This window comes from Clarias gariepinus, chromosome 21 (genome assembly GCF_024256425.1).
Source record: "Clarias gariepinus isolate MV-2021 ecotype Netherlands chromosome 21, CGAR_prim_01v2, whole genome shotgun sequence".
Classification (NCBI taxonomy): domain Eukaryota; kingdom Metazoa; phylum Chordata; class Actinopteri; order Siluriformes; family Clariidae; genus Clarias; species Clarias gariepinus.
Genome location: NC_071120.1, coordinates 23116703 through 23142130, shown reverse-complemented (window position 1 = coordinate 23142130; position 25428 = coordinate 23116703). Strand labels below are relative to the sequence as shown.

Genomic DNA, 25428 nt, shown 5'->3' with positions numbered 1-25428 from the left:
ATCTTTGGGTGTGAAATTTATTTCTTTCAAGCAGCTTTTTCGAGCTCGAGGTGTCGGAGCTGCTTTTGAAGACACACTTCTCCGCAGAGAGTGTTCACGCTGTGGTGCTGATGAGACCTACTCTCACAATAGCCTGTTTGTTACAGCGCTTACAATAGTGGCACCACGGCTTTGCATATGTGCGTGTGTTTACCTATGTGTGAGTGAGATAGTTACAGGGCGAAGTCTTTGTGTGTGTAAGAGTATATCTGTGTGGTGAGAGAAAGAGTCTGTGTGAAAATCTAGCCGCGTTCAGTTGGGCATGTCGTATTGTGTGCGTATTCCGCGCATATAACAACATCCTGTTAGCAGCTTTCAACACTCGATTTGTCACCAGTTTGTCATTAATCAAAAGTGTAATAAAGTTATATCATGTTTGACCTTATTCAGGGTCAGTGCTTCATGCCAGAGTGTTTATGCCATGGTTATGAATATTTTATGTAGGTACCCACCCTTTAAATAAGTGTTGATGCTGTACGTATGTTGGGACACAAACAGATGATTCTGTATCTCATATGGAAATACTAATAAGTGATACAAAGAGCTTATGTTACAGCCATGAGGATGTTTTTCGTTTAAATAAGAAATCAGATATCGTTTGAAATGTTAAGTCGAAATCACGACACTGTGAGTTAAGATTAGTGGTCGTAGAAAGCATGATGTGGTTCCGTTCTCCAGTAAAATGTCTAAATTATATATGGATAAAGCAGTCTTATAAATTTTTTATTCAAATCTCAGGACCTTTGCTCCAATGCTTGTCTATAAGAAGGACGGCATAAGATGACGAAGTTTGGCACAGGTTTTTTAAATATATTTTTTTACTGGATCCCTTTACTGACACAACCGTTCCTTTTTAATCCAGGCTTAGAACTGGCAATAAAAATGCACTGGATCCAGTGTCTGGATTTGGGTATTGGCTTAGAATCAAACCCTCTTGCCAGGTGAGAAGCCGACCGCTGAGCCACCAATGCTGAAAGATAATTTTTCATTTTTTCTCCACAATTTGATCACTGAGTCCTTCTCTCTGCACTTGGTGGCTCAGTGGTAGGTTTCTTGCTTACCATACGGAAGGCCTGGGTTCGTTTCCCATCCAATGCCCAAACCCTGGACACTGGATGTAGTGCTGGTCCCAAGCCTGAATAAAATGGCGCGGGGGTTGTGTCAGGAAGGGCATCCAGTGTAAAACCAGTGCTGACCCCTCAACGGGAGCAGCTAAAAGACCAACAGAAAACACTAAGATTTACTTATTTGTAGCATGTTTTTTACAGCAGAGTATTATTTTCCTACTCATATCCCAGTTAAGAAACTGGGGGTCAGAGCACAGGGTCAGCCAGGATACAGCCCCCCTGGAGCAGATAGGGTTAAGAGCCGCGATCAAGACCTCGAAAGGGGCAGCTTGGCAGTGCTGGGGCTTGAACCCACGACATTCCGATCAGTTTCCTTATCTGTTTGAGTCACCATTGTCTCAGGATCCTGTTCTGGTTTCTTTATATTAGCTATGTTAATACAAACTATATTTCTTCGATACGATTGAAATAATTCAATTTATTAACCCTTTCAACTTTTTATATGTTGACATGAATGATGATCAGATGTTTATAAAAGAAGTTTATATGCTTAAAACATTTTAACATGCGTCAAAAGAGAAAAAAGTATTTTTCTTCAGCTTTGAGGTTAGGTTAGACTTCAAGTCTTTTGTGACAAATCCAACCTTTTGTGTGATTCTTTTTTTTCTTTCTTTAGGTGTAGTCTTTGTCTTTGTTTTGGATGATGTCAGCACTTTTTTTTGGTTTGGCACCAAGGAGGATAGCACTTAATTTTGCTGGACTTGTGTAATGACAATAAATATTCTATTCTTATCTATTCTATTCTATTCTATTCTATTCTATTCTATTCTATTCTATTCTATTCAAGAATTCATTCTTTTTTCTGTGATTATTTAGATGTTTTACTTCTTTACTACAAGTGAAAGATTTACACCACCTCTCTCATTAATATTCTCATTCCAATCGAGCAGAACCAGGTCAGACTCTTCCCGATGAGGTGGTAACATGATGCATTTTTATTCAGCTGGGACCATTATTCCCATTATTAGTTGAATTAAGGTTCATGTACGCGCACCCAATGAGTTGCAAATCAATCACATATGTTAATAGTAAAAAAAAAATCCCCTTATTACCTTAATAATTCCTTATTGTCCTTCTCTACCACCTCAAACTTTTCTTTATGTTTTTTTCATCTGTTCTTCAGGCATAATGTTGCCAATATTGTACCGAGGGCTTGTGTCTCCAACCCTGGATCATTCTGATTCAACACATACTGTGTAACGTTCTTTAATTCTATCCTTAGAGACTCTAATTATATAATCTGACATGTGATTGCTCGGTCTGTTATAAAATTCAGCTCTCACATTTTTCCCGAGACCTTTTTTTTTATCCTGTGTGATAAATAATAATTTTAAATGATCATCTGAACTTAAACAGTGTAAAACCAGCTTCAGTCAGTTTAGCCTTCTTGGGTTATTTGTCCTTTTTGAGACGTTTTTTTCTCTTTATGCCAACATTACAGACAAAACACACAGTATTGTATTAGGTCTCTTGTATTCTGTTTTGTCTCCCACTTTAATCTCTCTCCCTTTGATCTTCTCTTACACACTCAGACTTTCAGGCTCTCCTGGTTGCCATGGTGATTGGGGTGTGTCTCCATTTGTGCCTCTGTATGTGTGGCTGCATGTGATGGCAGCTGTACAGCTACAGTACTTGTTTGCCTTTGTGTGGCTTAAGCTGTTTTTTAATATGAGTGGCGTTCAAGTCAAACTGGGACTTTTGATGGGCAGAATAACAGAACATTTTTATGTCTTCAATAACTTTATGTCTTCTTTCATGAGAAACTTTATCACAAATCCTGGTTTGACTTATACACTGTTGTATATCATAAATATTGTCAGTTGTTAGTATCAGGACTGATCAAGTTAAATTAAACTAATTACAGTAGCAGATGCAAGTCAGATTCGCAGACTGTCTGACTTTACATCGTTCACAATTAAAGACATTGATTTGTAGTCAAGTATCAAGCTAGCTTTTTTTTTTTCTTTTTAATAATTGTAAAAACAGTTAGGGGTCTTTCTCACATTGCTAAATTTAATCCCGATATAGTGTTATGTCAGGATTGAAGAAAATAGACGAGCCTTGTCATGAAGTTTATCTAAATTGGAAACAGTGCATAAAAAAAAAAATTTAAGCATTCTCGAAACTTTAATCACTGTATGAATAACATCACAAGTTATTCAAAGGTACTGTAGATTGTTGTAACAGGGTTTGTAGGAGGGTTGGAGACTTTGTATGTGGTTCGTAATGGATCATTAAGTCCAAAAATATGCTGATTTCCTTGTTTAGTGCTGATATGTACAGCTTTGAGCTAAAGCTCTTGTAAAAACCTCCCATAAAGGTGGTCGAAGATCTATTAAAATGGCTAAATCTACAGTAATCATGTCCTCAAAACTAGTACAGTATGTTCTTATGGATAGTAATCTGTACGGTATATGGTGACACAGAGGTGAGCGGCAGGTTCATACTGTAACTTCTGTTGTCACACTTACTGTATCTGAAAAAATCATACTATAGCAGATATTAATAGTTTTGTGAATCATAAGTATCAGTATAGTAGTATAGTAGTATACTGTAAGTATAGTAGTCATTAGAATAGTTGGTGGCTGAGCATGAACCGTTAAGACTTTAAATTTGAAACAGTCTAGCCAATTTGGAAGGTGATGTAATCAAATCCATTTAAATCCAAATTTAAATCAAATCTTTGAAGTTTTAGAATTTCTGTGGCAGTTTATGCATGGCCAAACTGACTCCAAAAAATGTCATTTATATACAGTATGTTTGCATTTTAGGTGGTTAAATGTTGCTGTTCCTCTTTAATCCTACAGGTTATTTGCTAAATGTGTTTATAACTGTAACAAACTTTTTAAAAGGCAATTACGATTCTTATAAAATTTTCGTGAATTCCCGTTCCTGGTCACCACAGTATGTACGGTCCGGTAGCTGTATACTTTCAACCAAGAAGCAGTTTAGATATTTTTGAAACATAGCTACAGTATACTTTATGCTGAGGACACTGTTGGAACACGTTAAAAACCATCACTATTTCAAGAAAAACTCGACTCATTCATTTTTATTCATTTTTTTTTATCCCACAGTGCGTTTCAGTTCTCAAATCTAACACGTCAGAAGATGTTTTCTTTATAAATGTGATAATACACATTAATGTTTAGGTAATAAAGCATACAGAAATAAGGAGTCTCGACTTTTTTCGATGGAGAGCTTTCTGATTACTTAATAAGAGAATGCTGTTTTTAGTTCAAAAATATTTTGTTGTTTTGACTATTAACAAGAGATAGAGAGAAAAAAACATGGAATAAAAACTGTTCTTCTTTAATAACTAAACTGCTATGATTTTATTCGTTACGTAAAACACAGCTCCACGTGTTAAAAAACTTTTGATTGGCAGTGTGGATATTTTGCATCGAAGTGATTTGTTAGTGTGTGTGTTTATGAGAGAGAGAGAGAGAGAGTCAGTATTCATCAGAGTGAATGTCAGTGACAGGGATTCCTTCTCACCAGCCCACCCACGTACACACATATGTACAGGGACTCTTCGTGTCACACTTCTACTGTTGCTGCATTGCAGGAAGGATAGACAGAGAAGCGGAGTAGACGGGAGAGATGCAGAGACACATCTCACACACACACACACACACACACACGCACACGCACACATGCTGCTGTGGGGGCAGACAGCTCAGGCAGGGGGAAGTCCTTCTGCCCTGTGCTGTGTTTTTTTTTTGCGTGATACTTCTTCCTCCCACTCTTTAGCTCTCTCGTTCCTTCACCCTGCCTCCTACTTATCTTTCTTTCTCTTCTCTTTCTTTTTTTTCTCTCTCCGAGCTTGTGGTTAGAGCTAATGGAAACTGGGGGAAGCTCTCTCTGTGGGTGGACGGAAAGATAAATAACATGTTTCTTCTGCTCAATAACTCCATCAGGGTGGTTGCACAGGCGTTCTCTCCTTCCAGCCTGCATCGCCTCCTTCAGGCTTTTCCCCTTCACTATCGGACACGGATTCCTTATGGTTCAGACACACACCTGGCTGAAAGCAGCAACGTGCCAGTTTGCTTTGATCGGCACAATAACAGATGGCTGAACCCCCCCCCCCCCCCCCCCCCCACTTTTCCTTTTACTATCTGTCTATGCAGCAAGGGCTGACACTAAAAGTTGCTGCACTTTTAAAAATAGCCTTTGTTTGTTTGTCTTTTTAACTTTTTTTGCTCAACCTCCCGTCTATAGAGATCCTCACATGAACCAGGATGACTTCTGTAGCTAAACTTCTGTTGTGGTGTAGGTGGGGTAGTGGTTAGCACTGCCGCCTTGCATCACCAGGGTCCGGGTTCGATTACTTTTTCTGTGTGCATGGAGTTTGCATGTTCTCCCCGTGCTTGGTGGGTTTCCTACAGGTACTCTGGTTTCCCCTAATTGGCTTTCCAAAAAAATGCCCATAGTGTGTGTGCCCTACATGTAAATCATACAGCATTTTATTGTAAAGTTATCCATGTTTCCACTGCTCGACTTTGCTGCTACCTAACTTCTTTGTCGTGTTGTTTGGTCTGTGATGCAACAGGTCAAAAGGTCCAGTACTATCAAGCAGAATAGAGGGATATCACCCAATAATGTAGAGAACATGGACATACAGTACTGTGTCAGTAAATCGGTTTTCCTGGGATAAGGACAGCAGTCCAATTGCATGGCCTAGTCAAACTATAACCATCACGTTCCATGTAAACGTACTGAGTAATCCATAAATGGATGAGTTTTGACACTTTTTTCTATTATAGTTCCTTGTTATCTTATCTTCATTTATCTTTTAACTCTACATTCAAGATGCTACGCTATAAATTTTACCTGCATTATTATGAATGGTTAACATGGTCTTTCTCCATCTCTCTTTCTCTCTTTTCATTCCATATACAAAGTTCTCCTGACAGCAGTTACCTTTGTTATTTTTGCTGATGACTCATTGAACTATGTATTCACACACACACACACACACACACACACACACACACACACAAATATACACGAACATACAGTAGATCCACATGGTAATGGTTTTCCCTTGATGCCCAGGCTTTCTAAGAGTGTGTGGTTGTGTGTTTCTTCGCAGAGAGTTCGCTAAGGAGCGCGAGCGTGTGGAAAAGAGGCAGGAGTTCCTAAAGCTGCGAAGACAGCAGCAGATTGAGCGAGAGCTCACCGGCTACCTGGAATGGATCTGCAAAGCAGGTTTGTGTGTGTGTGTGTGCGCCCATGTGAGGTACACTTGGCAGGCTCCTGTACACGTGGCTTAACAGTGTTGCTAAGCAACTATAAAATTTGGGCGCTCAGCATAAGCTAGCTAATGACAACGTTTAATGATTTAGCTAGCAATAAATGGATGGAAACTTCAGATCGCCAACATGAAGCCTTTCATAATATATAGCTTATGAAAAAGACCACTAAAACCTATAATTTTTCACAGATATTGTAGCAATTTTTTTTTCCTGAGTAAAATGATGCTAATTAACATTACACCACTAGCACAAAGTACTAATGTATAGGTTTCGCCAGACTGAAGCATCAGAACTTTTAAAGTTCTCGCTAACTTGGTTTAAAAGGACTGTAGCATATGTTCTAGCTGTTCGAGGGGACAATTCGTTCTCACTGCTTTAGTTGCAGTTCTGCGACTATTTAATATCAATCCTGATGTACTGTAGTGTTTTATGTTGCTACCAAACTGGCGGGGTGGTGCCTTTACAACATATGCTTCCTTTAAACCCCTGAAGTGAGCCAACAAGCAAGCATCATTTCAAACTGCTGCTCATGTGGCATCACAGCACAGTGTAATACACTTTAAGAAAAGTGCTGTCTACCCTTTGCAACATACATAAACTTATTGATGTCCACGATTGGATAGTTTCACTGTGATTCACAGAGAAGAGAAGGTAATGCATTCCCTCCCACCCTTAAAGCATGGCTGTATTGCTGCTTCGGATTCTCGCTACAGATAGTTAGGGCATCATTGGGCTCAGAAAATTGATGGGTTATACGGTGGTGCTGCGAGTAGTGTTGACTTCTACCAGCTCCAGGGTTCCTGGTTTGATCCTGAGTTTGGGTTTATATGTGGGTTTCCCCAGGTTCCACCTACCCCAATATAAGCAGTGCTGGATGGACTGGTGATCCATTTCGAGTGTGTCTCCAGTGTTCCTGGGATAGGGTTTGTTTGGGTGCTCTCTGGTTAAGATGTTGGACTGCTAATTGGATAGTTGTGGGTTCAAAACCGCAGTACTACCAAGTTGCCAAGTTTTGAACCCTTCATCTACAATGAAATTGACGCTTTGGATCTTTGCATCTGCCAAAGTAGATTAGGATTGAATAAATGAATGAGCTCACCATTCATTTCAACCATTTAGACAAGTAATAAAGAAGCAGGTAAAGCTTAGTTTGCGTATGGCAGCTGGTCAGACTGAGAAATTTTCCTTTTGTCATTGGTTGGCAACAAGGTTCTGGTTGAATCATTTCCAAAAGACCAATGTTCTTCCTATTGAGCTGTTAGACTAAACAGTTTAATGCTGACACAAAAGCAGTTTCCTATTATAACAACACAGATCTTTCTAAGAGACATGTAATTCACTCTGCATTTCCTAGTTGTGAGCTATTCCAGTCGTCGTGTCATTTTGCGAATCGTTTTTCAGTTGAATTAAGTTTAAGCTAAGCATCATTTAATCGGTTTAATCACTTCATCCTTTAAACAGCAATTCGTATTAATACTGTAAGTATCCTTGCTGAGAAAGAGGCAGATTTGTTCACATTATCCTGTAAAGGCCATGTTTACAAGCCATTCGTGTAAAAAAAGATTTCCTGTAATGGCATAGGAGTTAATTAGCCACTTTTCAGCATGGAGTTTGCCTTCGTCCAGCAGCCCAACAGTCCTGCTCTGTGGAGATTTAATTGACTTGGAGGAGTAATTTGCAAGTCTACACTTGCCTTGGTAGCCAAGCTTAGATCTCTTCAAGAATGAAGCGAGTCTTCTTTCAGTAAACTCCATGACATGTGTAATTGAACTTATTTTTTGCAGATTGCAATTCTATTGGTGTTGTTGTCTCTGTGTTTTCATGAAAGGCTTGAAGTCCTTCCAAGCTGAAAATGCAAATCTAACCTGACAACAACTGAGTGATGGCCCAGTGCCATCCCAAGCTCACCACATTTATCTGGCCTGGATAGTGCCATGAAATATCGGTGATAAATTCATTTGTATTTGGCCACAGCTCAAACTTGATGAGGTTGTATTTCAAGTTTGATGGAAACACAAGTTACAGCTGAAGCACTTTCAGTCCAAAATCGAAAGAAGCATTATACAGTATATGGATGGTTGTGTTCCTGTGAACATTTTGGCTCAAACCCTCAAAGAAAATAAAGGTGCACCCAACACTCTGACAGGTTCTCCAGTTTCTTCTTTCAAGCCTTGGAGCCTTCAAAGAATCATTCACCAGAATATTTTTATTTCAAACTGAGCCCCTGTTGAAAATCTCTTGGTCAGGTCACTAAAAAAACATCTAAATGTTCTGGTAGAATAATATATAAATATATATTTAGTAAGACTATAAAAAAATATATCCTGGCTATGCAGACTTTGTAGTAGACATTGCAGATTTTGTGTGCTTCAATTATCAAATGTTCCTGGGAGTCAAAGTCAAACAAGCTACATTTGAGTTTGTGATAACCTGATCAAATCCAGTCGCATTGCTTCTTTCTGCCACATGATCTAGTATGCAAGAATACAGGCAGAGTCGTAGTAGTAGGCCAGGGGTAGCTCAGTGGTTAAGGCATTGGACTTCGGTTCGGAAGCTCCCAGGTTCAAACCCCACAACCACCAAGTTGCCACTGTTGGACCCTTAACCCTCAACTGGGTTTTATAATGAGATAAAAAAAAAATGTAAGTTGCTCTGGATAAGAGCGTCTGCCAAATGCCTGAATTTAAGTGTAGTATATTCTGGTCCTGGGATTGCAGTCACCCCAGCATTCATGGACTACATGTATGCATCTGTTGCCATTGCTGTTATTCTGGCAGACATGGACTTCTACTGTATATAAAGCTGCTGTCATCAACTACTGAAATTAATATGAAACTGGTAGAAGAGGAAGATTTTTAAAGTTTTTCGTGATCTTTACTATCCTTTCTAATTAAAAAGGTTTTGCGTGCCAAATAATTTTATTACCAAATATATTACCAAAACACAGGCAAAGCATTAGTTTATTATTAGTTAAAAAAAAAAAAAAAAAGCATTGTCCATAGGCACAAACACAATTTTAAGCTGATCTATCAATTTCGAAAAACTGATGGAGGTGGTTTAATAGCTTTTTGCAAAATCATACAAAAGTCACATTGATATAACCAAAGCTATTTTAACAAAAAAAAAAAAAAAAAAGATTTTAGCTTTTTTTTCAGTTTTTTTAATATGTTTTGTATCTCCTGCAAAAACTTAAACTGCTAGAATGTATTTATCTTGTTTTGAAGTAAAACCCAGCAAAAAATGGGAATGAGACAATGGGAATATTTCCTTGATGTTCTCCCTCCACTAGTTCATTAATAGCATCGATTGACTCTTACCTATGGAACATCAGAAGACATTTAGTGAATATATAATAAATATATTTAGTGAACATAAATAATATTAATACTGTATGTGTTTAAATCAGAATGAAATAACAGCCCATGTACAGTTTCTTGATCCAGTAGAGCTAAGTTTTTATGATCTCAGTATCTCACCTGACAGTTACAGGTCTGCTTAACCAGGTGGAAAACATTTGCATTTGATGACATTGCTGTCATAACCCATATGCTGCTCTTTGAATGTTAAAGCTCTCTGTCCTCCCTGTTCAGAGGAAGTCATGCTTGCTGAGGAGGACAAAAATGCTGAGGAGAAGTCTCCACTGGATGGGGCCTGGTACAAGAGGAAATGCAACAACCCAGGTGGGAACTGAGCAGTGTTTAATGTTTAATTACTGTACTGTGTGAATCTAACTGCAAATGATTTGTTGTACAATATGTTATTTAAGTCATAGTGCCTTGGACTGCTTGTCTTTCCTAAACATCATACACTCACAAACCGACTGGTTTTTCAGAGCAGCAGGTTCTGTCAGTGTGTTCTTAAAACTATTATGTTAGTAAGGAACCATCGTGCTGAAGTGCCCTCAGTTTGATGATTCAGCTCCTGCTGAATGAACTTGAGCACCTGCATTGTGTGTTTCTGTGCTTTTATCTTAATGCCTGGTTTCAGTGGGATTTAATCGCCCCTTTGTTCTGCATTTGGGTTCTCACACTATGTGTGTACTGTATTTGTGGCTGTTGTTGCACAGCTCTCAGATATTTTTGACTCACCCATTTACCATCCCAAGATATTTTTCATCCTGGCATTCCTCGTTTTCACATTTGTGTCTGGATTCCAGTTCTGAAAAGATCCAAGAAGAGCAAAAACGACCTCATCAATGCAGAAGAAGGGGAGGATCATTTCACGGATATCTCATCAGTTGGTAAGCATCAGGCCTGGATTGCATCATACTGTTTCTACAAAGTGGCACGTGGAGGCGTCCATCCAGACGAGAGCAGATGGGGGTAGGATTAAAAAAAAAACAAAAAAAACACGACAGATTCCTCCAGGACCAAGGTGCTACAGTACATACTGTACATGTCGCATAAAATGACAGGAACGAAATAGCTAACTAGGACACCTAATTAGCTGACTATCTAAGACAAACCAAATTTACACCATAAAATATCCATCAAAAACTATTCTAAAGTACTTTAAGTAAAAAAAAAGTAGTAGTAAAAGACATTACTATACAAAAGATAAACACAAGACACATACATTGCAGCAACATGACAACATGACACAATGCGATAAACTGTAATATACTGAGATTCTTCACTAAAATTGGAATTAAATGTGGAAGATAACTAAGTACATTTACTTTGTTACTGTACTTAAGTATAGTTTTCATGTATATGTACTCTACTTAAGTTTTCTTAGTGAATACTTTTTACTTTTACTTCACTACATCCTAAAACAAAGATCTGTACTTTCTACTTCACTACTTTTCTGCATAGAGTTGCATTAAATAAAAAGGGTATACATACAGTAAATGGTATTCGAAGTTCCACCTGCAGACCATTGCATGTTTTGCGTGTCCTCTCTGTGAAACGCTACGTAATGTAGTAGATGTTATAAACAGGGAAAGAGAGAGCGAGAGAGAGACTCTTTTCCTATGACTTAAAGGTTACATCGGCTAATACAAAACTCAGTAATATTGATACTTATGTAAATTTGAAGATAAAAACTTTTATACTGAGGCTCAACCTTTGCACACCAAACTGATTTAACCCATAACGCAGATCGTCAGTTAGCATTTTAAGCGTTTGATGAACATTTATTGTGTGGTAAACTAGTAAGCAAAGATGAGTTTGTGGAAAATTGTATGTAGGTGGCAAGATCGAGGGGCTAGCCAGCCTCTGAGGCTTCTCCTGTGTCAGATTTCTAGATTAAAATAGCTCTTGAAATGATTATTCCTAGTCTCTCCCAGGGCGAATTATGAGATGCTAATGGGCCAATTTTTCACTTCTGTCTCTTTTTTCACACCCGGCCTTGACATTTGAATTTAATTTGAGAAACCGAGGGTTTAATATAGCCGAGAGATCTGAACAGCAGACACGGAGTCGGGACAGGGGCTCCGCACTGTCCTTCACTTCATCCGTCAGCATTTATAAAGAATTTATTAGTGTTGCATCTTTGTAACCCAATTTTTTAGGCGTTTAGTCATACTGTATTTGGGGAAATTGTTTTAAATTGTTCTGTATACAGATTTCTGTAGACAATGCTTTGTGACGATGTGTAATGTTAAAACCGCTATGTATGTAACAATTGCTTACATTTTATTTCAATGCAAGACTTCTGTGCCAAAACGTACAGTTAGTACTGGGGACGTTCAATTCAAACCGGGACCTTTGATCATGCAGGATAACAGAACATAGTTATGAAAGTTATGAAAAACTCCATTTTTATTTCTATATAATCCTCCGCTACACTAATGCACTCATCCCAGTGATTTCAATAGTGCTTGGATACCATCAAGATAGAAAGGTTACTCAGTACGCCGGAGCCATAATCGGACTGCCTGCGTCACGTCTGAAACCCTGGCCTCCCGGGAACTCCCTTAATGCCCTTTATTAGCCGAGTCCATGTAATGCTAAGAGTCTCATCACTGTACTGTGCTTGAAGTCTTCTGTAAATGTTAATCAGTGTCAATCCTTCATTCACAAGAAATTTTATCACACGTCCTTGACTTACCATCAAGATACCATCATAAACAGTATGTTTCTGACATGATTTCTCTAAATAGGCTGTCTCTGTCTGTTTTATTATGTCCTTTGTGTGTTTCAGATTCTTATCCAACTCCCTAGCAGTGAATCGAATCTCTCGCTTTTGTATAACCGTTCCTTTCTGTCTATACTCAGCACCCCAGGGCTCGCCGTTTGCTCGGGCAAGCGTAAAAAGCAGCAAGAACGAAAGCTCCTCGTATTTACGGCGGAAAGAAAAACGAGTGCGCTTCTTCATACGGCGCATGGTGAAGTCTCAGGGCTTCTACTGGACCGTGCTGTGCCTGGTGGGTCTGAACACGCTGTGTGTGGCTATAGTGCACTACGACCAGCCCGAGTGGCTCACCTACGCTCTCTGTGAGTACACAATACCCCGCGGGTTATAAAACAGTCTGAGACCTACTTTTCATTGTGGATTTGTGTTTATAGCCCAATTTCTATCAGTGCTTAAAATGATCTGGGGAAAAGGATAGTGAGGTGAGAATATAATAGAAAGTGATGTACCATTAGTTTATGTGTCAGAGTCTCTTGGTGTGAAATTTGTTTGTCGTAGTCTAATCCTAGCTTAAAGTAAATTAAGTGCAAAAACATACATACAGGCAAGGAAAAAAGTTTGCGATTTATAGTTTATCTCCAAAAAAATTGAACAGCAAGGAATAAAAAAAAAAAAGCATTGTAGGTGTATCCTGGATGTAACAAGACAGCAATGCAATACGTGAGCCAAAAAGAACAGAAGAAAGCAGTTTGAAAAGAAGTTTTGTCATAACCCTCTCAGGCTCCAGACCTGATCTGAAGAAGGCGGTGTGTAAAATCTGGCAGCGCTAGAACAGATATGTCAGGGAAGATGTGTGGGTTGGTGGACTGTGCAAAGCTGAGGATTTCAGCTACGAGGATCCAAAAGCAAAGGGAAAAAAATGGGCATGATTTTAGAAGATATTTATATAATATTAAGAAAGAAAGAGAGGTAGATTTGCGACAAATTTTAAATGCGTGATAATGAGGGAAGAAAAGTGGGCTCCGTGTGCTGCGACTGAAAAGCTCACCTGGTGAAATTGGCCGTGCTCTCAGGAAGGGTGGTATAATCTCTTCCCTATCAATCATTCGTCATTTATTTTTTCACATTTTTTACTATTTTGCTCTTAAAGTATTTCTCAAACGCATCACATGATATTCATCCCTTGTTCCAGATCTGGCAGAGTTCGTATTCCTGGGCCTTTTCCTGATTGAGATGAGTCTGAAGATGTACGGCCTCGGCCCTCGGAGCTACTTCCACTCTTCCTTCAACTGTTTCGACTTTGGCGTGAGTGTCTTTCCCACCGCAAACGGCTGTGATGGATTGCCTCTGAAATACCATACACTGCCTCGAGTAGTGATAAAGCACCACACAATATCTTTGGGACGTGTGTTGGGGGAATTGTTGTTGCACAAGTATCAGAGTATAAGAAATAAGAAAGATCACAAATCTCAGGAGTGAATTAGGATGTTTGTCTGTTCTGTCTCTGTTATTGTCCAGGTGATTGTAGGGAGTATTTTCGAGGTGATATGGGCGGCAGTTAAACCCGGGGCGTCTTTCGGCATCAGCGTGTTACGAGCTCTGCGGCTGCTGAGGATCTTCAAGGTTACAAAGTGAGAAAAGAGAAATATCCCCGACGCTGGTGTCGTATTTCAGAGCAGACGTCCATTTCCAGTGTTCTGCCTCCATATTAGAATCCGCTCCTGATTTATTGTGCTTCCTGAGACTCCTTCCCAGACGTATTCCCTTTCGGAAACAAAGTTATTTCAGATGCATGCTAGCGGTATCGATTCACTGAAAGCTTTTTGGGTGTGATGTGTTTGTGTGTGTATGTGTATGTGTGTGTGTTTAGGTATTGGAACTCTTTGAGGAACCTGGTGGTGTCTCTGCTCAACTCTATGAAGTCTATCATCAGCCTGTTGTTCCTCCTGTTTCTCTTCATCGTGGTGTTCGCTCTGCTCGGAATGCAGCTTTTTGGGGGGCAGTGAGTATTCACACTTGTTTTTTGCATTCATTCTTTCAATTTATTTATATATCTGTATAATATAAAAGTTGCCATTTACAGGACAACTTTAACACACTACTTTGCACTGAATAGTCTTTCGGATGTCCCTTTTAATTCCCATTAATTGAAACGTGTTCTAAACGTCATCTTGCTGTATGAATGAACAACTGGACCCAAGTCTGAACCATTTCCTGTAACATTACCTGAAAGGCATACACAATGTTTTGATGTACTGAAAAAGGTTTTACACTGACAATGACACTGAGATTCTATCATTAATATATTTTCATGGCACAGCACTATCTAAATTGTATAACACTCTAACCAGTCATATATACGTGAAACCGGATTCTTGTGATTATAACGAGGAACTGATTATAAGACAGAAGGTGAATCTGGTCAGAAGGCTGCCGTGGCTCCATCCGTCCTGTTTCGTCATGACGTACTGTATGTTTAACGCTGTCACTTTGGCAGATTTATGTATGAAGTCTGAAATGTTGCGTATCCCAGACTAATTTTGAGGTCAGCAGTTAACCAGCAGTGAAGTTTTTAAGAAATAGTAGAGAACTCATATGGATTTGGGGAGACCATCATTTAGCAGGGCTACCCCCAAAAAGCCGTACTGCAAACAATACCTGACTTTATTTGAATAATGTCTGAAGTTTATCCTAGAGGACCCACTGCGCAAACAACATGTTCTAAATAATCACTCCTGAAGACAAAATTGCTCTCTAAGTTCCTCCCTCCCTCCGTCCTTCTCACTCTCTGTCCCTTCCTTCTACCTTCCTTCTTTCCTCCCTCCCCCCCTACTTCCTCCCTCCCTCCTTCCTTTTTTCCTCCCTCCTTCCTACCTACCTAACTATTTACTGAACTAGCTTTAATATTTTTTCTGCCATTACTGCCATTAACCGTATTTAAATTTGAATAATTTTCCTTTTTTACATTTGAAATAGTATTTTGTTACAGGCTCTACTAATTTTGTATATTATTATTTTATATTAATAGTTTTTATGCAAAGTGTTCACCTTACTTTACTCATAATAATAATAATAATAATAATAATAATACATTTCTTTAATGAATGATTAATTATAACTACTACTAAACATATTATTATTATTATTACCATTATCATTATTATTATTGATTTATGTACAGTATGTATTTATTTATGTATATTTTTTAAATTATGACAGTATTTGATATTTCTTTTGTTACACTCCTTATATTTATATATATTATCTATCTATCTATCTATCTATCTATCTATCTATCTAGTATATATATATATATATATATATATATATATATATATATATATATATAAGATATATATATAATATGTCATTTATAATGATGATATATATATAAAATGTCATTATTTTTTTATTATTATTATTAATACTGCTACTACTACTGCTTTACTTTTCAGTTTCACAAAATAGCAGAATAAGTCTCTATAAAATAAATACAATCAGAAAGTATTATTAATAAACCAACCATGACTTTTAATATCTATTTCTACCTGAACAGCCAAGGGTTTGACTTTAAGATGGAGCTACAGTATGATTGTTTTTATCCCTGCGACATCCTTTTGTCCATTTCCATAGACTGTAAAGTATTTCATGCAGTGTCAGACACCATAGTGAGAGTGTGAGAGAAATAGAGAAGGATAGAAGAAATGGATTCCATCGGGATGAGTAAAAAAAGCCAAGGTTTTCATTTCTCTCCTATGAATTATTGATGGAGCTGTGTAACGGAGGAACTGTGTGTGTGCACTTTTGCCACAAGGTAAATATCAGCAGAAACGTGTAAACAGCCAGTGACACGATCCACCCTAACGATCGGCGACTTGCATAAACATATAGTTTCCGCAAATGTTATTGAGTCGAGGCAAAGGGAAGCCACAGGACGGTCGATTCTGACCTTTTGTCATTAGTCCATTTCAAAACATAAGAGACTCAGGAAGAGGGTTGTTGCGCTTTTGTTTTCTAAATGGCGTAAAGTTGGTGAAGGCAGTGTCGGGTTTCATCCATGTACACATTTCTGTAAGATGAGACAGGTGTGTACAGTGTCAGATGCAGCAGGTGGTCCAAATACCAATGTCAATAGACTTTTCTTTTTCTGAACACATTGAAGTTCCCTAAAGCCACTGGCAGGTCAGGAGATTTCTGGTGATGTATAATAATTGTTTAAGGAGAAATTATATATGAGGTAGAATTTTAATGTCCTAATTCATCAGGATCTTTATGTAGGGTGGCAATGAGCACATAAAAACAAATGAGTTCAATGTTTTTGTAATGAAGGTAAGGGAAGGGGTGTGATGATGCATATTCACAACATTATCAGGGATATTTATAGTTCCTTATGTTATCTATGAAGGTAAACATACTGTATAAGATGATCCTAGGCGTTCAGGTCAAAGCGGGGCTTTTGAACAGAACACAGTTATAAGTGTAAAAACTCCCTTTATGTCTCTGTATAATCCCCTGCTACACTACTGCACTTATCCCAGTGTTTCACAAGTGCTTGGATACCATCAAGGTAGAAAGTTTTCTCAGTACGCCGGAGCCATGATCAGACTGCTTGCTTCATGTCTGAAACGCTGGCCTCCCAGGAACTCCTTTAATGGCCTGAACATACAGTAGAGGTCAGGACTGTTCAGACGAAGTGGCAGTCACTCACAGATGAGTTATTGTAACGTGCAAGTGGTGTTTGTGAAGGATTATGTGTACAGTTTGAACAGACAGATTGGTTGGTGACACAGTCCGGATTTGACTTAAATGCCCCATTTTAGTATCTTGGCTATTATACACGTGTAAAACAATTTATTATCCTTTATTATTTTAACAATTTAAAAGAGGATTATCTGTCTAAAGTCATTTTTAGACTTTTAGTTGGTTCATTCCATGTTTTTTGGTCTCTTTTGCATTTTTGTCTTTGCCAGGGCTTAAACAAGACCTCCTACTTCATATACAGTGAGGTCAATAGGTATTTGATCACCCTGTGATTTTGCAAGTTCTCTTACTTGGAAATCATGGAGGGGTCTACAATTTTCAGCATGGGTGCATTTCCACTGTGAGAGACAGAATCTAAAAAGAAAGATCCAGAAATCACATTGTATGATTTTTGAACAATTTTTTTGTGAATTACTGTGTCAAATAAGTATTTGATCATTTTCTTATCAGCCAGATTTCTGACCCTCAAAGACGTGTTATTTTCCTTTTAAATAGTCCAGCTACACTCTACTCATGATTCTAAATTAGTCGCACCTGTTTAAGGTCGTTAGCTGTCATAAAGACACCTGTGCACCCCACAATCAGCCAAAATCTAAGTAGATACGTGGGGTATCAATGATGCTAAGAATGGTGAAGAATCAGCCCAGAGCTACACATGAGGAGCTTTTTAATGCCGTGGAGAGCGCTGGTACCATCGTTTCCAAGGCCACTATCAGTAATACACTAAGACGTCATGGTTTAAAATCTTGCATCGCACGGAAGGTTCCCCTGCTTAAGTCAGCCCATGTCCAGGCCCATCTGAAGTTTGCCAGGGATTATCTGGATGATCCAGAGGAGTCATTTGAGGAAGTTCTGTGGTCAGATGAGACCAAAGTAGAACATTTTGGTCTTAACTCCATTCGCCGTGTTTGGAAGAAGAAGAATGATGAGTATCATCCCAATAATACCATACCTACAGTGAAGCATGGGGCTGGAAGCATCATGCTCTGGGGGTGTTTTTCTGCACAGAGGACAGGGCGACTGTTCTGTATTAAGGAGAGGATGAACGGGGCCATGTATTGTGTCACATGTATTGTGACATATTGGGCAAAAACCTCCTTCTGTCAGTCAGAGCATTAAAGATGGGTCGTGGCTGGGTCTTCCAACATGACAATGACCCAAAGCACACAGCCAGGAAAACCAAGAAGTGGCTCCGTATGAAGCATATGGACTATTTAAAAACAAAATAACAGGTCTTTAAGAGTCAGAAATCTGGCTGATAAGCAAATGATCAAATACTTATTTGACACAGTAATTCAAAAATGAATTGTTCAAAAATCATACAATGTGATTTCCGGATTTTTCTTTTTAGATTCTGTCTTTCACAGTGGAAATGCACCTATGCAAAATCACAGGGTGATCAAATACCTATTGACCTCACTGTGTATATATATATATATATATATTTATATATATATATATATATATATATATATATATGTTATGCTTTCCTTCGTAGCCCACTCTTGTTAAATTTTTGCACATTTTGTTCATTTTTCATTTTCTTTCTGTAAATGTTGTTGTTAATGTAAATATATTTGTGTGCATTTTACTTTCATTTGTTATTTTTAAGGTCACCCGCAGTCATCATAAGCATTTTGCTACATATGATACTGTAAAATTTTAATTGTTGTGTGAGTGAAAAATAAAATTTGAATTATAATTGAACTAAATTGAATTGAAACAGTCTATTCAGAGAAGTGAAATAACATTAGTATGAAATATGAATATTTCAGCTTGAGTAACGCTCACACTTTAAACCAAAAGTGATCAGTAATAACTTGTTAAAAAAAAGCATAATATGGGACCTTTAATGGTGATTGAAGTGAAGTAGAGGAGAAAAAGGACTAGAAGCAGATGGTGGTTCCAGTAATTGTTTTAATCAAAAAAAAAAATCCCTGAAAGTTTTAATGAAAAAGTGAGTTTAGATAGAAAAAATAAGTTGTATTAGTGTTTACTTACTGTATATTGTTTGTCCTTGCAATCAACTTTCTACATTTTTCCTCTGTACTTGTAGGTTCAATTTTGAAGACGAGACCCCAACAACAAATTTTGACACGTTCCCAGCAGCAATTCTGACTGTGTTCCAGGTAAAACATTTAATTCACAATATTTAGTTCTTTGTTCCCGCGTCAGGTCTGTTCAGAGACGTGCTTTCTGTTATAGATTCTGACCGGAGAGGACTGGAATGCAGTGATGTATCATGGGATCGAATCCCAAGGAGGAGTTGGCAGTGGCATGTTCTCCTCCGTCTACTTTATCGTCCTCACGCTATTCGGAAACTGTATCCTTGTCTCGGCTGGAAAAAAAAAACAAGCTCTGTTTTGCAACACCTTGACCTGCGTGTTATCAGTGCTGTGTGTGTTTTATTCCCTTAACTTATATCTGTTCAGACACTCTTCTTAATGTCTTCCTGGCTATTGCTGTTGACAACCTTGCCAATGCACAGGAACTCACTAAGGTGGTCTATCCATTTACACACACACACACACACACACACACACACACACATGCCAAACTCAGCCAAAACATGGTATTATTGCTGAACAGTATTTTACAGTACGTAGGTAGAAAAGGGAATTTTCCGATAGGATCATATAACACTATTTTTCATGATACTAAATGCTTCCTATCTTTTTTTTTTGGAAATATACATACACATTTACATTTTTATTAGATAAAAATAAACAAACTTGCTAAATACAGTTTCATGCCCTTTTATGTCTGTAATGTCCGGAACTTTTTTAAATTCAAATCTTTCAACGGTCTTAACTGTCATTTAAATGAAACTTGGCCAATTTAGATTTCACATGGAAAGATATAAACCTGAAAAAAGTGTTTTATTTAAAATTGCAAAATTGTTAAGATATCGCAACATGAATGAAATATGGTTACGGACACTACAGATTTTTTTTTTGTTGAAAAAAATCCTTCATTTTGCAAGGAATGCTTTAATTTAAGCATCAATTTTTAAAGGTCATATGCTTCTAAAAGCTTACACCAATTTTAGTATCAATTTTAAAATCATTTGCATTTTAAATTACAATTATTGTTTGAAGTGAGACAGTATAATGCTGAAAAATGGCGAATGGCGCAAATCAAATTAAACTTTTAATAATCACCTGTAAATAGCCATTTATTGCATCATTACAACTAGTATAAAATAAAGGCATGACTCACATCGCATCCAGTCAGCCAGCACTGCTTGCCATAAGAAGTGATGAAAAGCACAGAGTGTAAGCTCGGCAATGATCACTTGACTGCTGCTTAATTAGAAGATCAGGTCGATCTGGTCCAAGCTCTTCAACTTTTTTTCTTTCTTTGTCCGATCGCCTTGCGGATTTCTTTTCAGCAAAGAAAGTACAGAATTGTCTCTCATATTTATCTGTAATCACTATTCAATGGACGTAAATTTACGTCCCTACATAAATTGTTTGTCTGGCGCCCCGCATACACGAACACAAATGAGCGTAATACATAAATATTGTTTTTAATTTTTTTAATTAATTGTAAATAAATTATATTGAGAAAACCTGCGTAATATTGTAACAAAATGACTTTATTTCATTATTAGAATGAATAACTACTGTGTTAAATAATCACATGTTAAAGTAGCATTCTTCAGCCACTGCTCTGAGTCCTTTATGTTTCTAGGCTTGAACACAAGTAGATCCAACAGTACTGTATCTCCGTACCCAGGAATACACTGCGGCCCTTTAATAGCTCCTTAACCCTGTATGTTTACCCTCGACTGATGCTCATCTCCCTCAGTAACTCACACTAATAGAGCGTCGTGTCTCTAGCAGGATTTATGGCTTTACAATAATACTGTATCTACAGTACATGGAAGGCGCATAGACCATGTCGGTCTCTTGGGACTTGATTTGTTGACTCCTGAACGTGTCGTATATATTAAGCCATTAAACTCTCCTTTATCACAGGATGAAGAGGAACAAGAGGAGGCCATCAGTAAGAAACTGGCACTCCAAAAGGCTAAAGAGGTGAAGGAAGTCAGCCCCATGTCAGCTGCTAGCATTTCTCTCGCAGCGTAAGTAAAATCCCCGCCGCCACCGGAATACAGTACGCAAGTTAGAAAACCACATTTCTTGTGCGTATACTATATGTTTCTTTCCTTAGTGTTATCCATGTGTCTTGAATTTTGACATGCTGTACTGTCTAACGTCTGGACTGTTTAAATATGTGTGTGTGTGTGTGTGTGTCTACTGTATGTACATACAATGTACTATATATGTGTGTGTGTCATTTTTATGTAAGTTCTGTCTGCTCTACAACACCCCTAGCCCTAATAATAAGTACGCCATAAAAAATAAATCGAATATTATGGAGCATATCAGGCTAGTAAAAGACAGTCAAGTATTTCTTCCTGACTAATATGACCTTCTGACGCATCCATTGTAAATCCATGACTTACAGTAGGACATTTGTTACATCAGTAAAGATGCATTTGTAAAGTAGAATAATGTTGCTCTAATGGGCTTTAAGGTTAAAAAAAAACCTTAAACCATTGACATAACTACCTTGTCATTATGGCCAGTTTGTTTCCCTATACCGATATTCATCCCAAGCCAGTAATCTTTTTCGTTTGTTTAAGGATTATATTGACATTTGCATTTTAAATGTTCTTTGCTTGATTTGGGATCAGTTAACAGGAGTGGACAAATCATTACCGCATTCACTAGCCCACCAGGCAAACAAAAGCTCCAGGGTGCCGCCTAGTTTCGTCACCACGGTAACAAGTATATAAAATAAAAAATAAAAATCGTGATATGGACCTGTGCAATTATTTCATCACAAATTTGTCACAGGCAATATATGCATAATAATAGAAGGCAGCACAGTGGCTTAGTGGTTAGTACTGTCACCTTGCACCTCCAGGGTCAAGGGTTCGATTCCCGATTCGGGACTGTGTGCATGGAGTTTGCATGTTCTCCCCGTGCTTGATGGGTTTCCTCCGGGTACTCCGCTTTCCTCCCACAGTCCAAAGACATGCAGATTTGCTGGCATTCCCAAATTGTCCAAAAACCCTGTCCAGGACGTACCCTGCCTTGTGCTTTAAGTCTCCTGGGATAGGCTCCAGTCCCTCCATAAAGCGGTATAGTGAATAATCTATCCAATTTTGTGGTGTCAGCCCAGAAAAATACATTTAAATACAACCTGGTACATCTACTGTAATAGTTAAATATTGCAGTTCAAATTGCAATCACAATATTTCTCTAAAATAATCGTTTTTTTTTTTGTTGTTTTTTTTTTGTGCAGCCTTACTGGAAATCTTAAAAGCTGAAGTAATGAAACAACCTATAAAGAGAGAGCTACTGTAGTTAGGCACTTAAATACAAAACAAATTAACTGAATGAGTTAATGATCATGCAGTACATCATCTTCGGATAACATTGATGTAATGTTTGGCATCTTGAATGTTTTATTTATATCTCAAAATATTTGGTCCTTTTACTCTTATGCATGTTAATCTGATAATTCTACTGTCAGCCACCTCACAGGTTAGTAGAGACGTGAGTCATGGTTTGGACTTTTAATTTGATTCGATAAGATTCATATGCATTTTTTTCGATTCGGGTTCATCAGCACTAATGTTTATTGTTTGATTTGTCTCAATATTTCTTATGATTTTTAAAGTATTAAAACAATACTAAAAGTATCCAATAAGCATTAAAAATGTGTAACTTTTGGTGTCGATTGTTTAAATCTCAATATTTTGTGATAAGTGATAACCAATCATAAATTCAATAGATGTAGAAGTGAAACTCATATAATTTAAAGGAATTTGTCAAGTTTAGACCAGTTAATGTTTGTAGGTTTACCTAAATAATAATTTTTAAAAAAGTGTGAATCAATTCTGAATTGAAAACTGACCCATTGATTCCATAGTTATAATCAGCCTGCAAAAGATCAATCGAATTACATAATTGATAATTGATACATAATTGCGTCATACAGCTCGTCGTCATGTCTCATGCGTGAAACACGTGGTGGTGAAATTTGGTTAGGTAAAGAGTATTAAACCTTTAAACCTTTTTTTTTTTGTCGAATCTACTCACCCATGCCAAAAAAACAAGTAGCCTGGACATGAAATTGGCTTGTTCTGGGCTACTGATTTGTCCACCCCTGTGTTTAAATTTCTGTTCTGAATTATCTCTATACTGGATTTACAAGACATTTGTCCTTCCTTTATTAATCATTTAAAAGTTTATGAATTGTCATATTAACCCTCTCATGCATAGTATCTATGCTTATCAATTTCTGTCTGTTTTTAGTAAAACATTAGACAGAAATCTCACGCAAATCATTAAAAAAATCAATACTACAGTTTACAGTCAATCACTGTATTGATTCCAGTTGTTTTCAATTCTTATGTCTCTGGTAAATCATTAAAGGCCTTCCTCACAGAATCCTAAATTAAATTTAAAAGAAATTCTGCCAAATTCTATTGAATGCTGTAGCTTCTTTAATACTTGTCTTATGTTCATGCAGCAGTACTCACCTACATGCACTTTGATAATCAAGAAAATTTGGAATTCAATCGTCAATCGTTTTTTATGGTAGAGAGTTCATTCTTTTTTTTTTTAATGAAACTGATTTTTTCATTTCAGTAAATCATGCATAAAAGGGTTAATATGAATAAACCTGAAGGATCAATGTGTTGCTAAATAGTATGTTACTTTTTCCTCATTTGGTTGAAATGTCTGTCATGCTTCAGTTGAGATTGAGTTGATTTTTGTGGCGTGGGGCCCGAGTCTGTGCCTGGCACGTCTCCACCGGCTCAGGCCCTGCTCCGCTCTTTCCTTCCCCTCCGATCTTTTTCCTTCTGTTCTTTCTTTGATTTTGTGCCGTTTTAAAAGGCTCAATGGAGGTACGCTGTCGCACGGTTCCTCCAACTCCAGCTCTGATTCCCCGTGAGTTTCTTTCGTCTCTTATCTTCTGCTCCTGCATTACTCATCCTCCTTTTTTTGCACTCGATCTCTGTCTCAAGTCCATCTTTCCATCTTCAATCACTTTAAATGTGCACCGATCAGAGCTGAATGTGCTACATCACCTGTAATGTATACTTTATGCTCTTATCCTTGTCCATGTATGACACTTACTACAACATTATGTCTACAGGATACATAATCTATGCATTTTATTATAACGGTTAGCTATTTTAATTAGCATTATGCGTTAGATATGAAAGGCGACCTATTACTGTATGTGTAATTCATTTTAAACTTTTTCACATTCAGGTTAAAAAAAAAAAGTAAAAAAAAAAAAAAGTTTCCTACCTTTTAATTTTATTTTCTATTTCTGTACCAACCAGAGTTGAAACTGCAAATTTAGGATTAGGTTCACATTACCATCCTGAAATGACTCAAATCTAATTTTCAACCTTAATTTTACACAGATCTGATTTTAGGGCTCTCTGAAAGTACAACTATGATATTTTTTAAATCAGATCTGAGTCACTTTCATAGTGTAGATCGAATATATATACTGTATCATTTTTAAAGTCACTTGTCATTTTGAACATGAACTGTCATGATATGAAATGCAAATCCAATGTAGGTCATAATGTGAACACAGCCTATGATTTTTCCCTATTATGACTTCATATAAGAAGAGCCCTCCCCCATGTTGTGGCTTACCTCTGCTGTTCTCTGTCAGAATTAGCTCCCTTACATAAGCATTGAAATGGAGCATTTGGAAGAGGAGTGAAAGAAAGGGAGTTTGGCCTGGGTTCGATTCCCAGCCAAAATCTAAACCCAACCCACTGGATGCAGTACTGGTCCCAAGTCTGGATAAAATAGGGGGGCATCTCACTTAAAACTTGTGCCAAGTTACCTGCAGATCAGATGGTTTGCTGTGGTGCCCTGTTGAAAAAAACAATGACCACAATTTAGCTGAAGCTTTAACAGACACGTTTTAGGTGACCTTTCAGACCTGTTGTAGAAATAGTCAAATAAGAGACCGTTAAATGCAAATAAAGTAGTTTCATACGAGGGGGTATCAAAAGGTTCAGATCCGGTCGCTTTTGCCATTCGTCCTCTCTCAGATGCTGTAAAACCTGGCAGTGAAACTCGCTGGTGACAGTCTGGCCCCTGGGGATGAATTCCCAA

General features: G+C 37.8%; 1 protein-coding gene across 3 annotated transcripts in view; it reads left to right on the top strand.

Annotated features, from left to right (window-relative positions):
- The window catches only part of cacna1ba (calcium channel, voltage-dependent, N type, alpha 1B subunit, a), a 156151-nt gene that overhangs the window by 78874 nt on the left and 51849 nt on the right, over positions 1-25428 (top strand). For all 3 annotated transcript variants that reach the window (XM_053481035.1, XM_053481036.1, XM_053481034.1), the window contains exons 8-18: positions 6262-6377; positions 10015-10104; positions 10581-10664; positions 12643-12861; positions 13692-13804; positions 14018-14130; positions 14370-14501; positions 19317-19389; positions 19466-19583; positions 19693-19760; positions 21241-21347. In XM_053481035.1, coding sequence (XP_053337010.1) covers positions 6262-6377; positions 10015-10104; positions 10581-10664; positions 12643-12861; positions 13692-13804; positions 14018-14130; positions 14370-14501; positions 19317-19389; positions 19466-19583; positions 19693-19760; positions 21241-21347 — 1233 coding nt within the window. The remainder of the gene's footprint in view (positions 1-6261; positions 6378-10014; positions 10105-10580; positions 10665-12642; positions 12862-13691; positions 13805-14017; positions 14131-14369; positions 14502-19316; positions 19390-19465; positions 19584-19692; positions 19761-21240; positions 21348-25428) is intronic.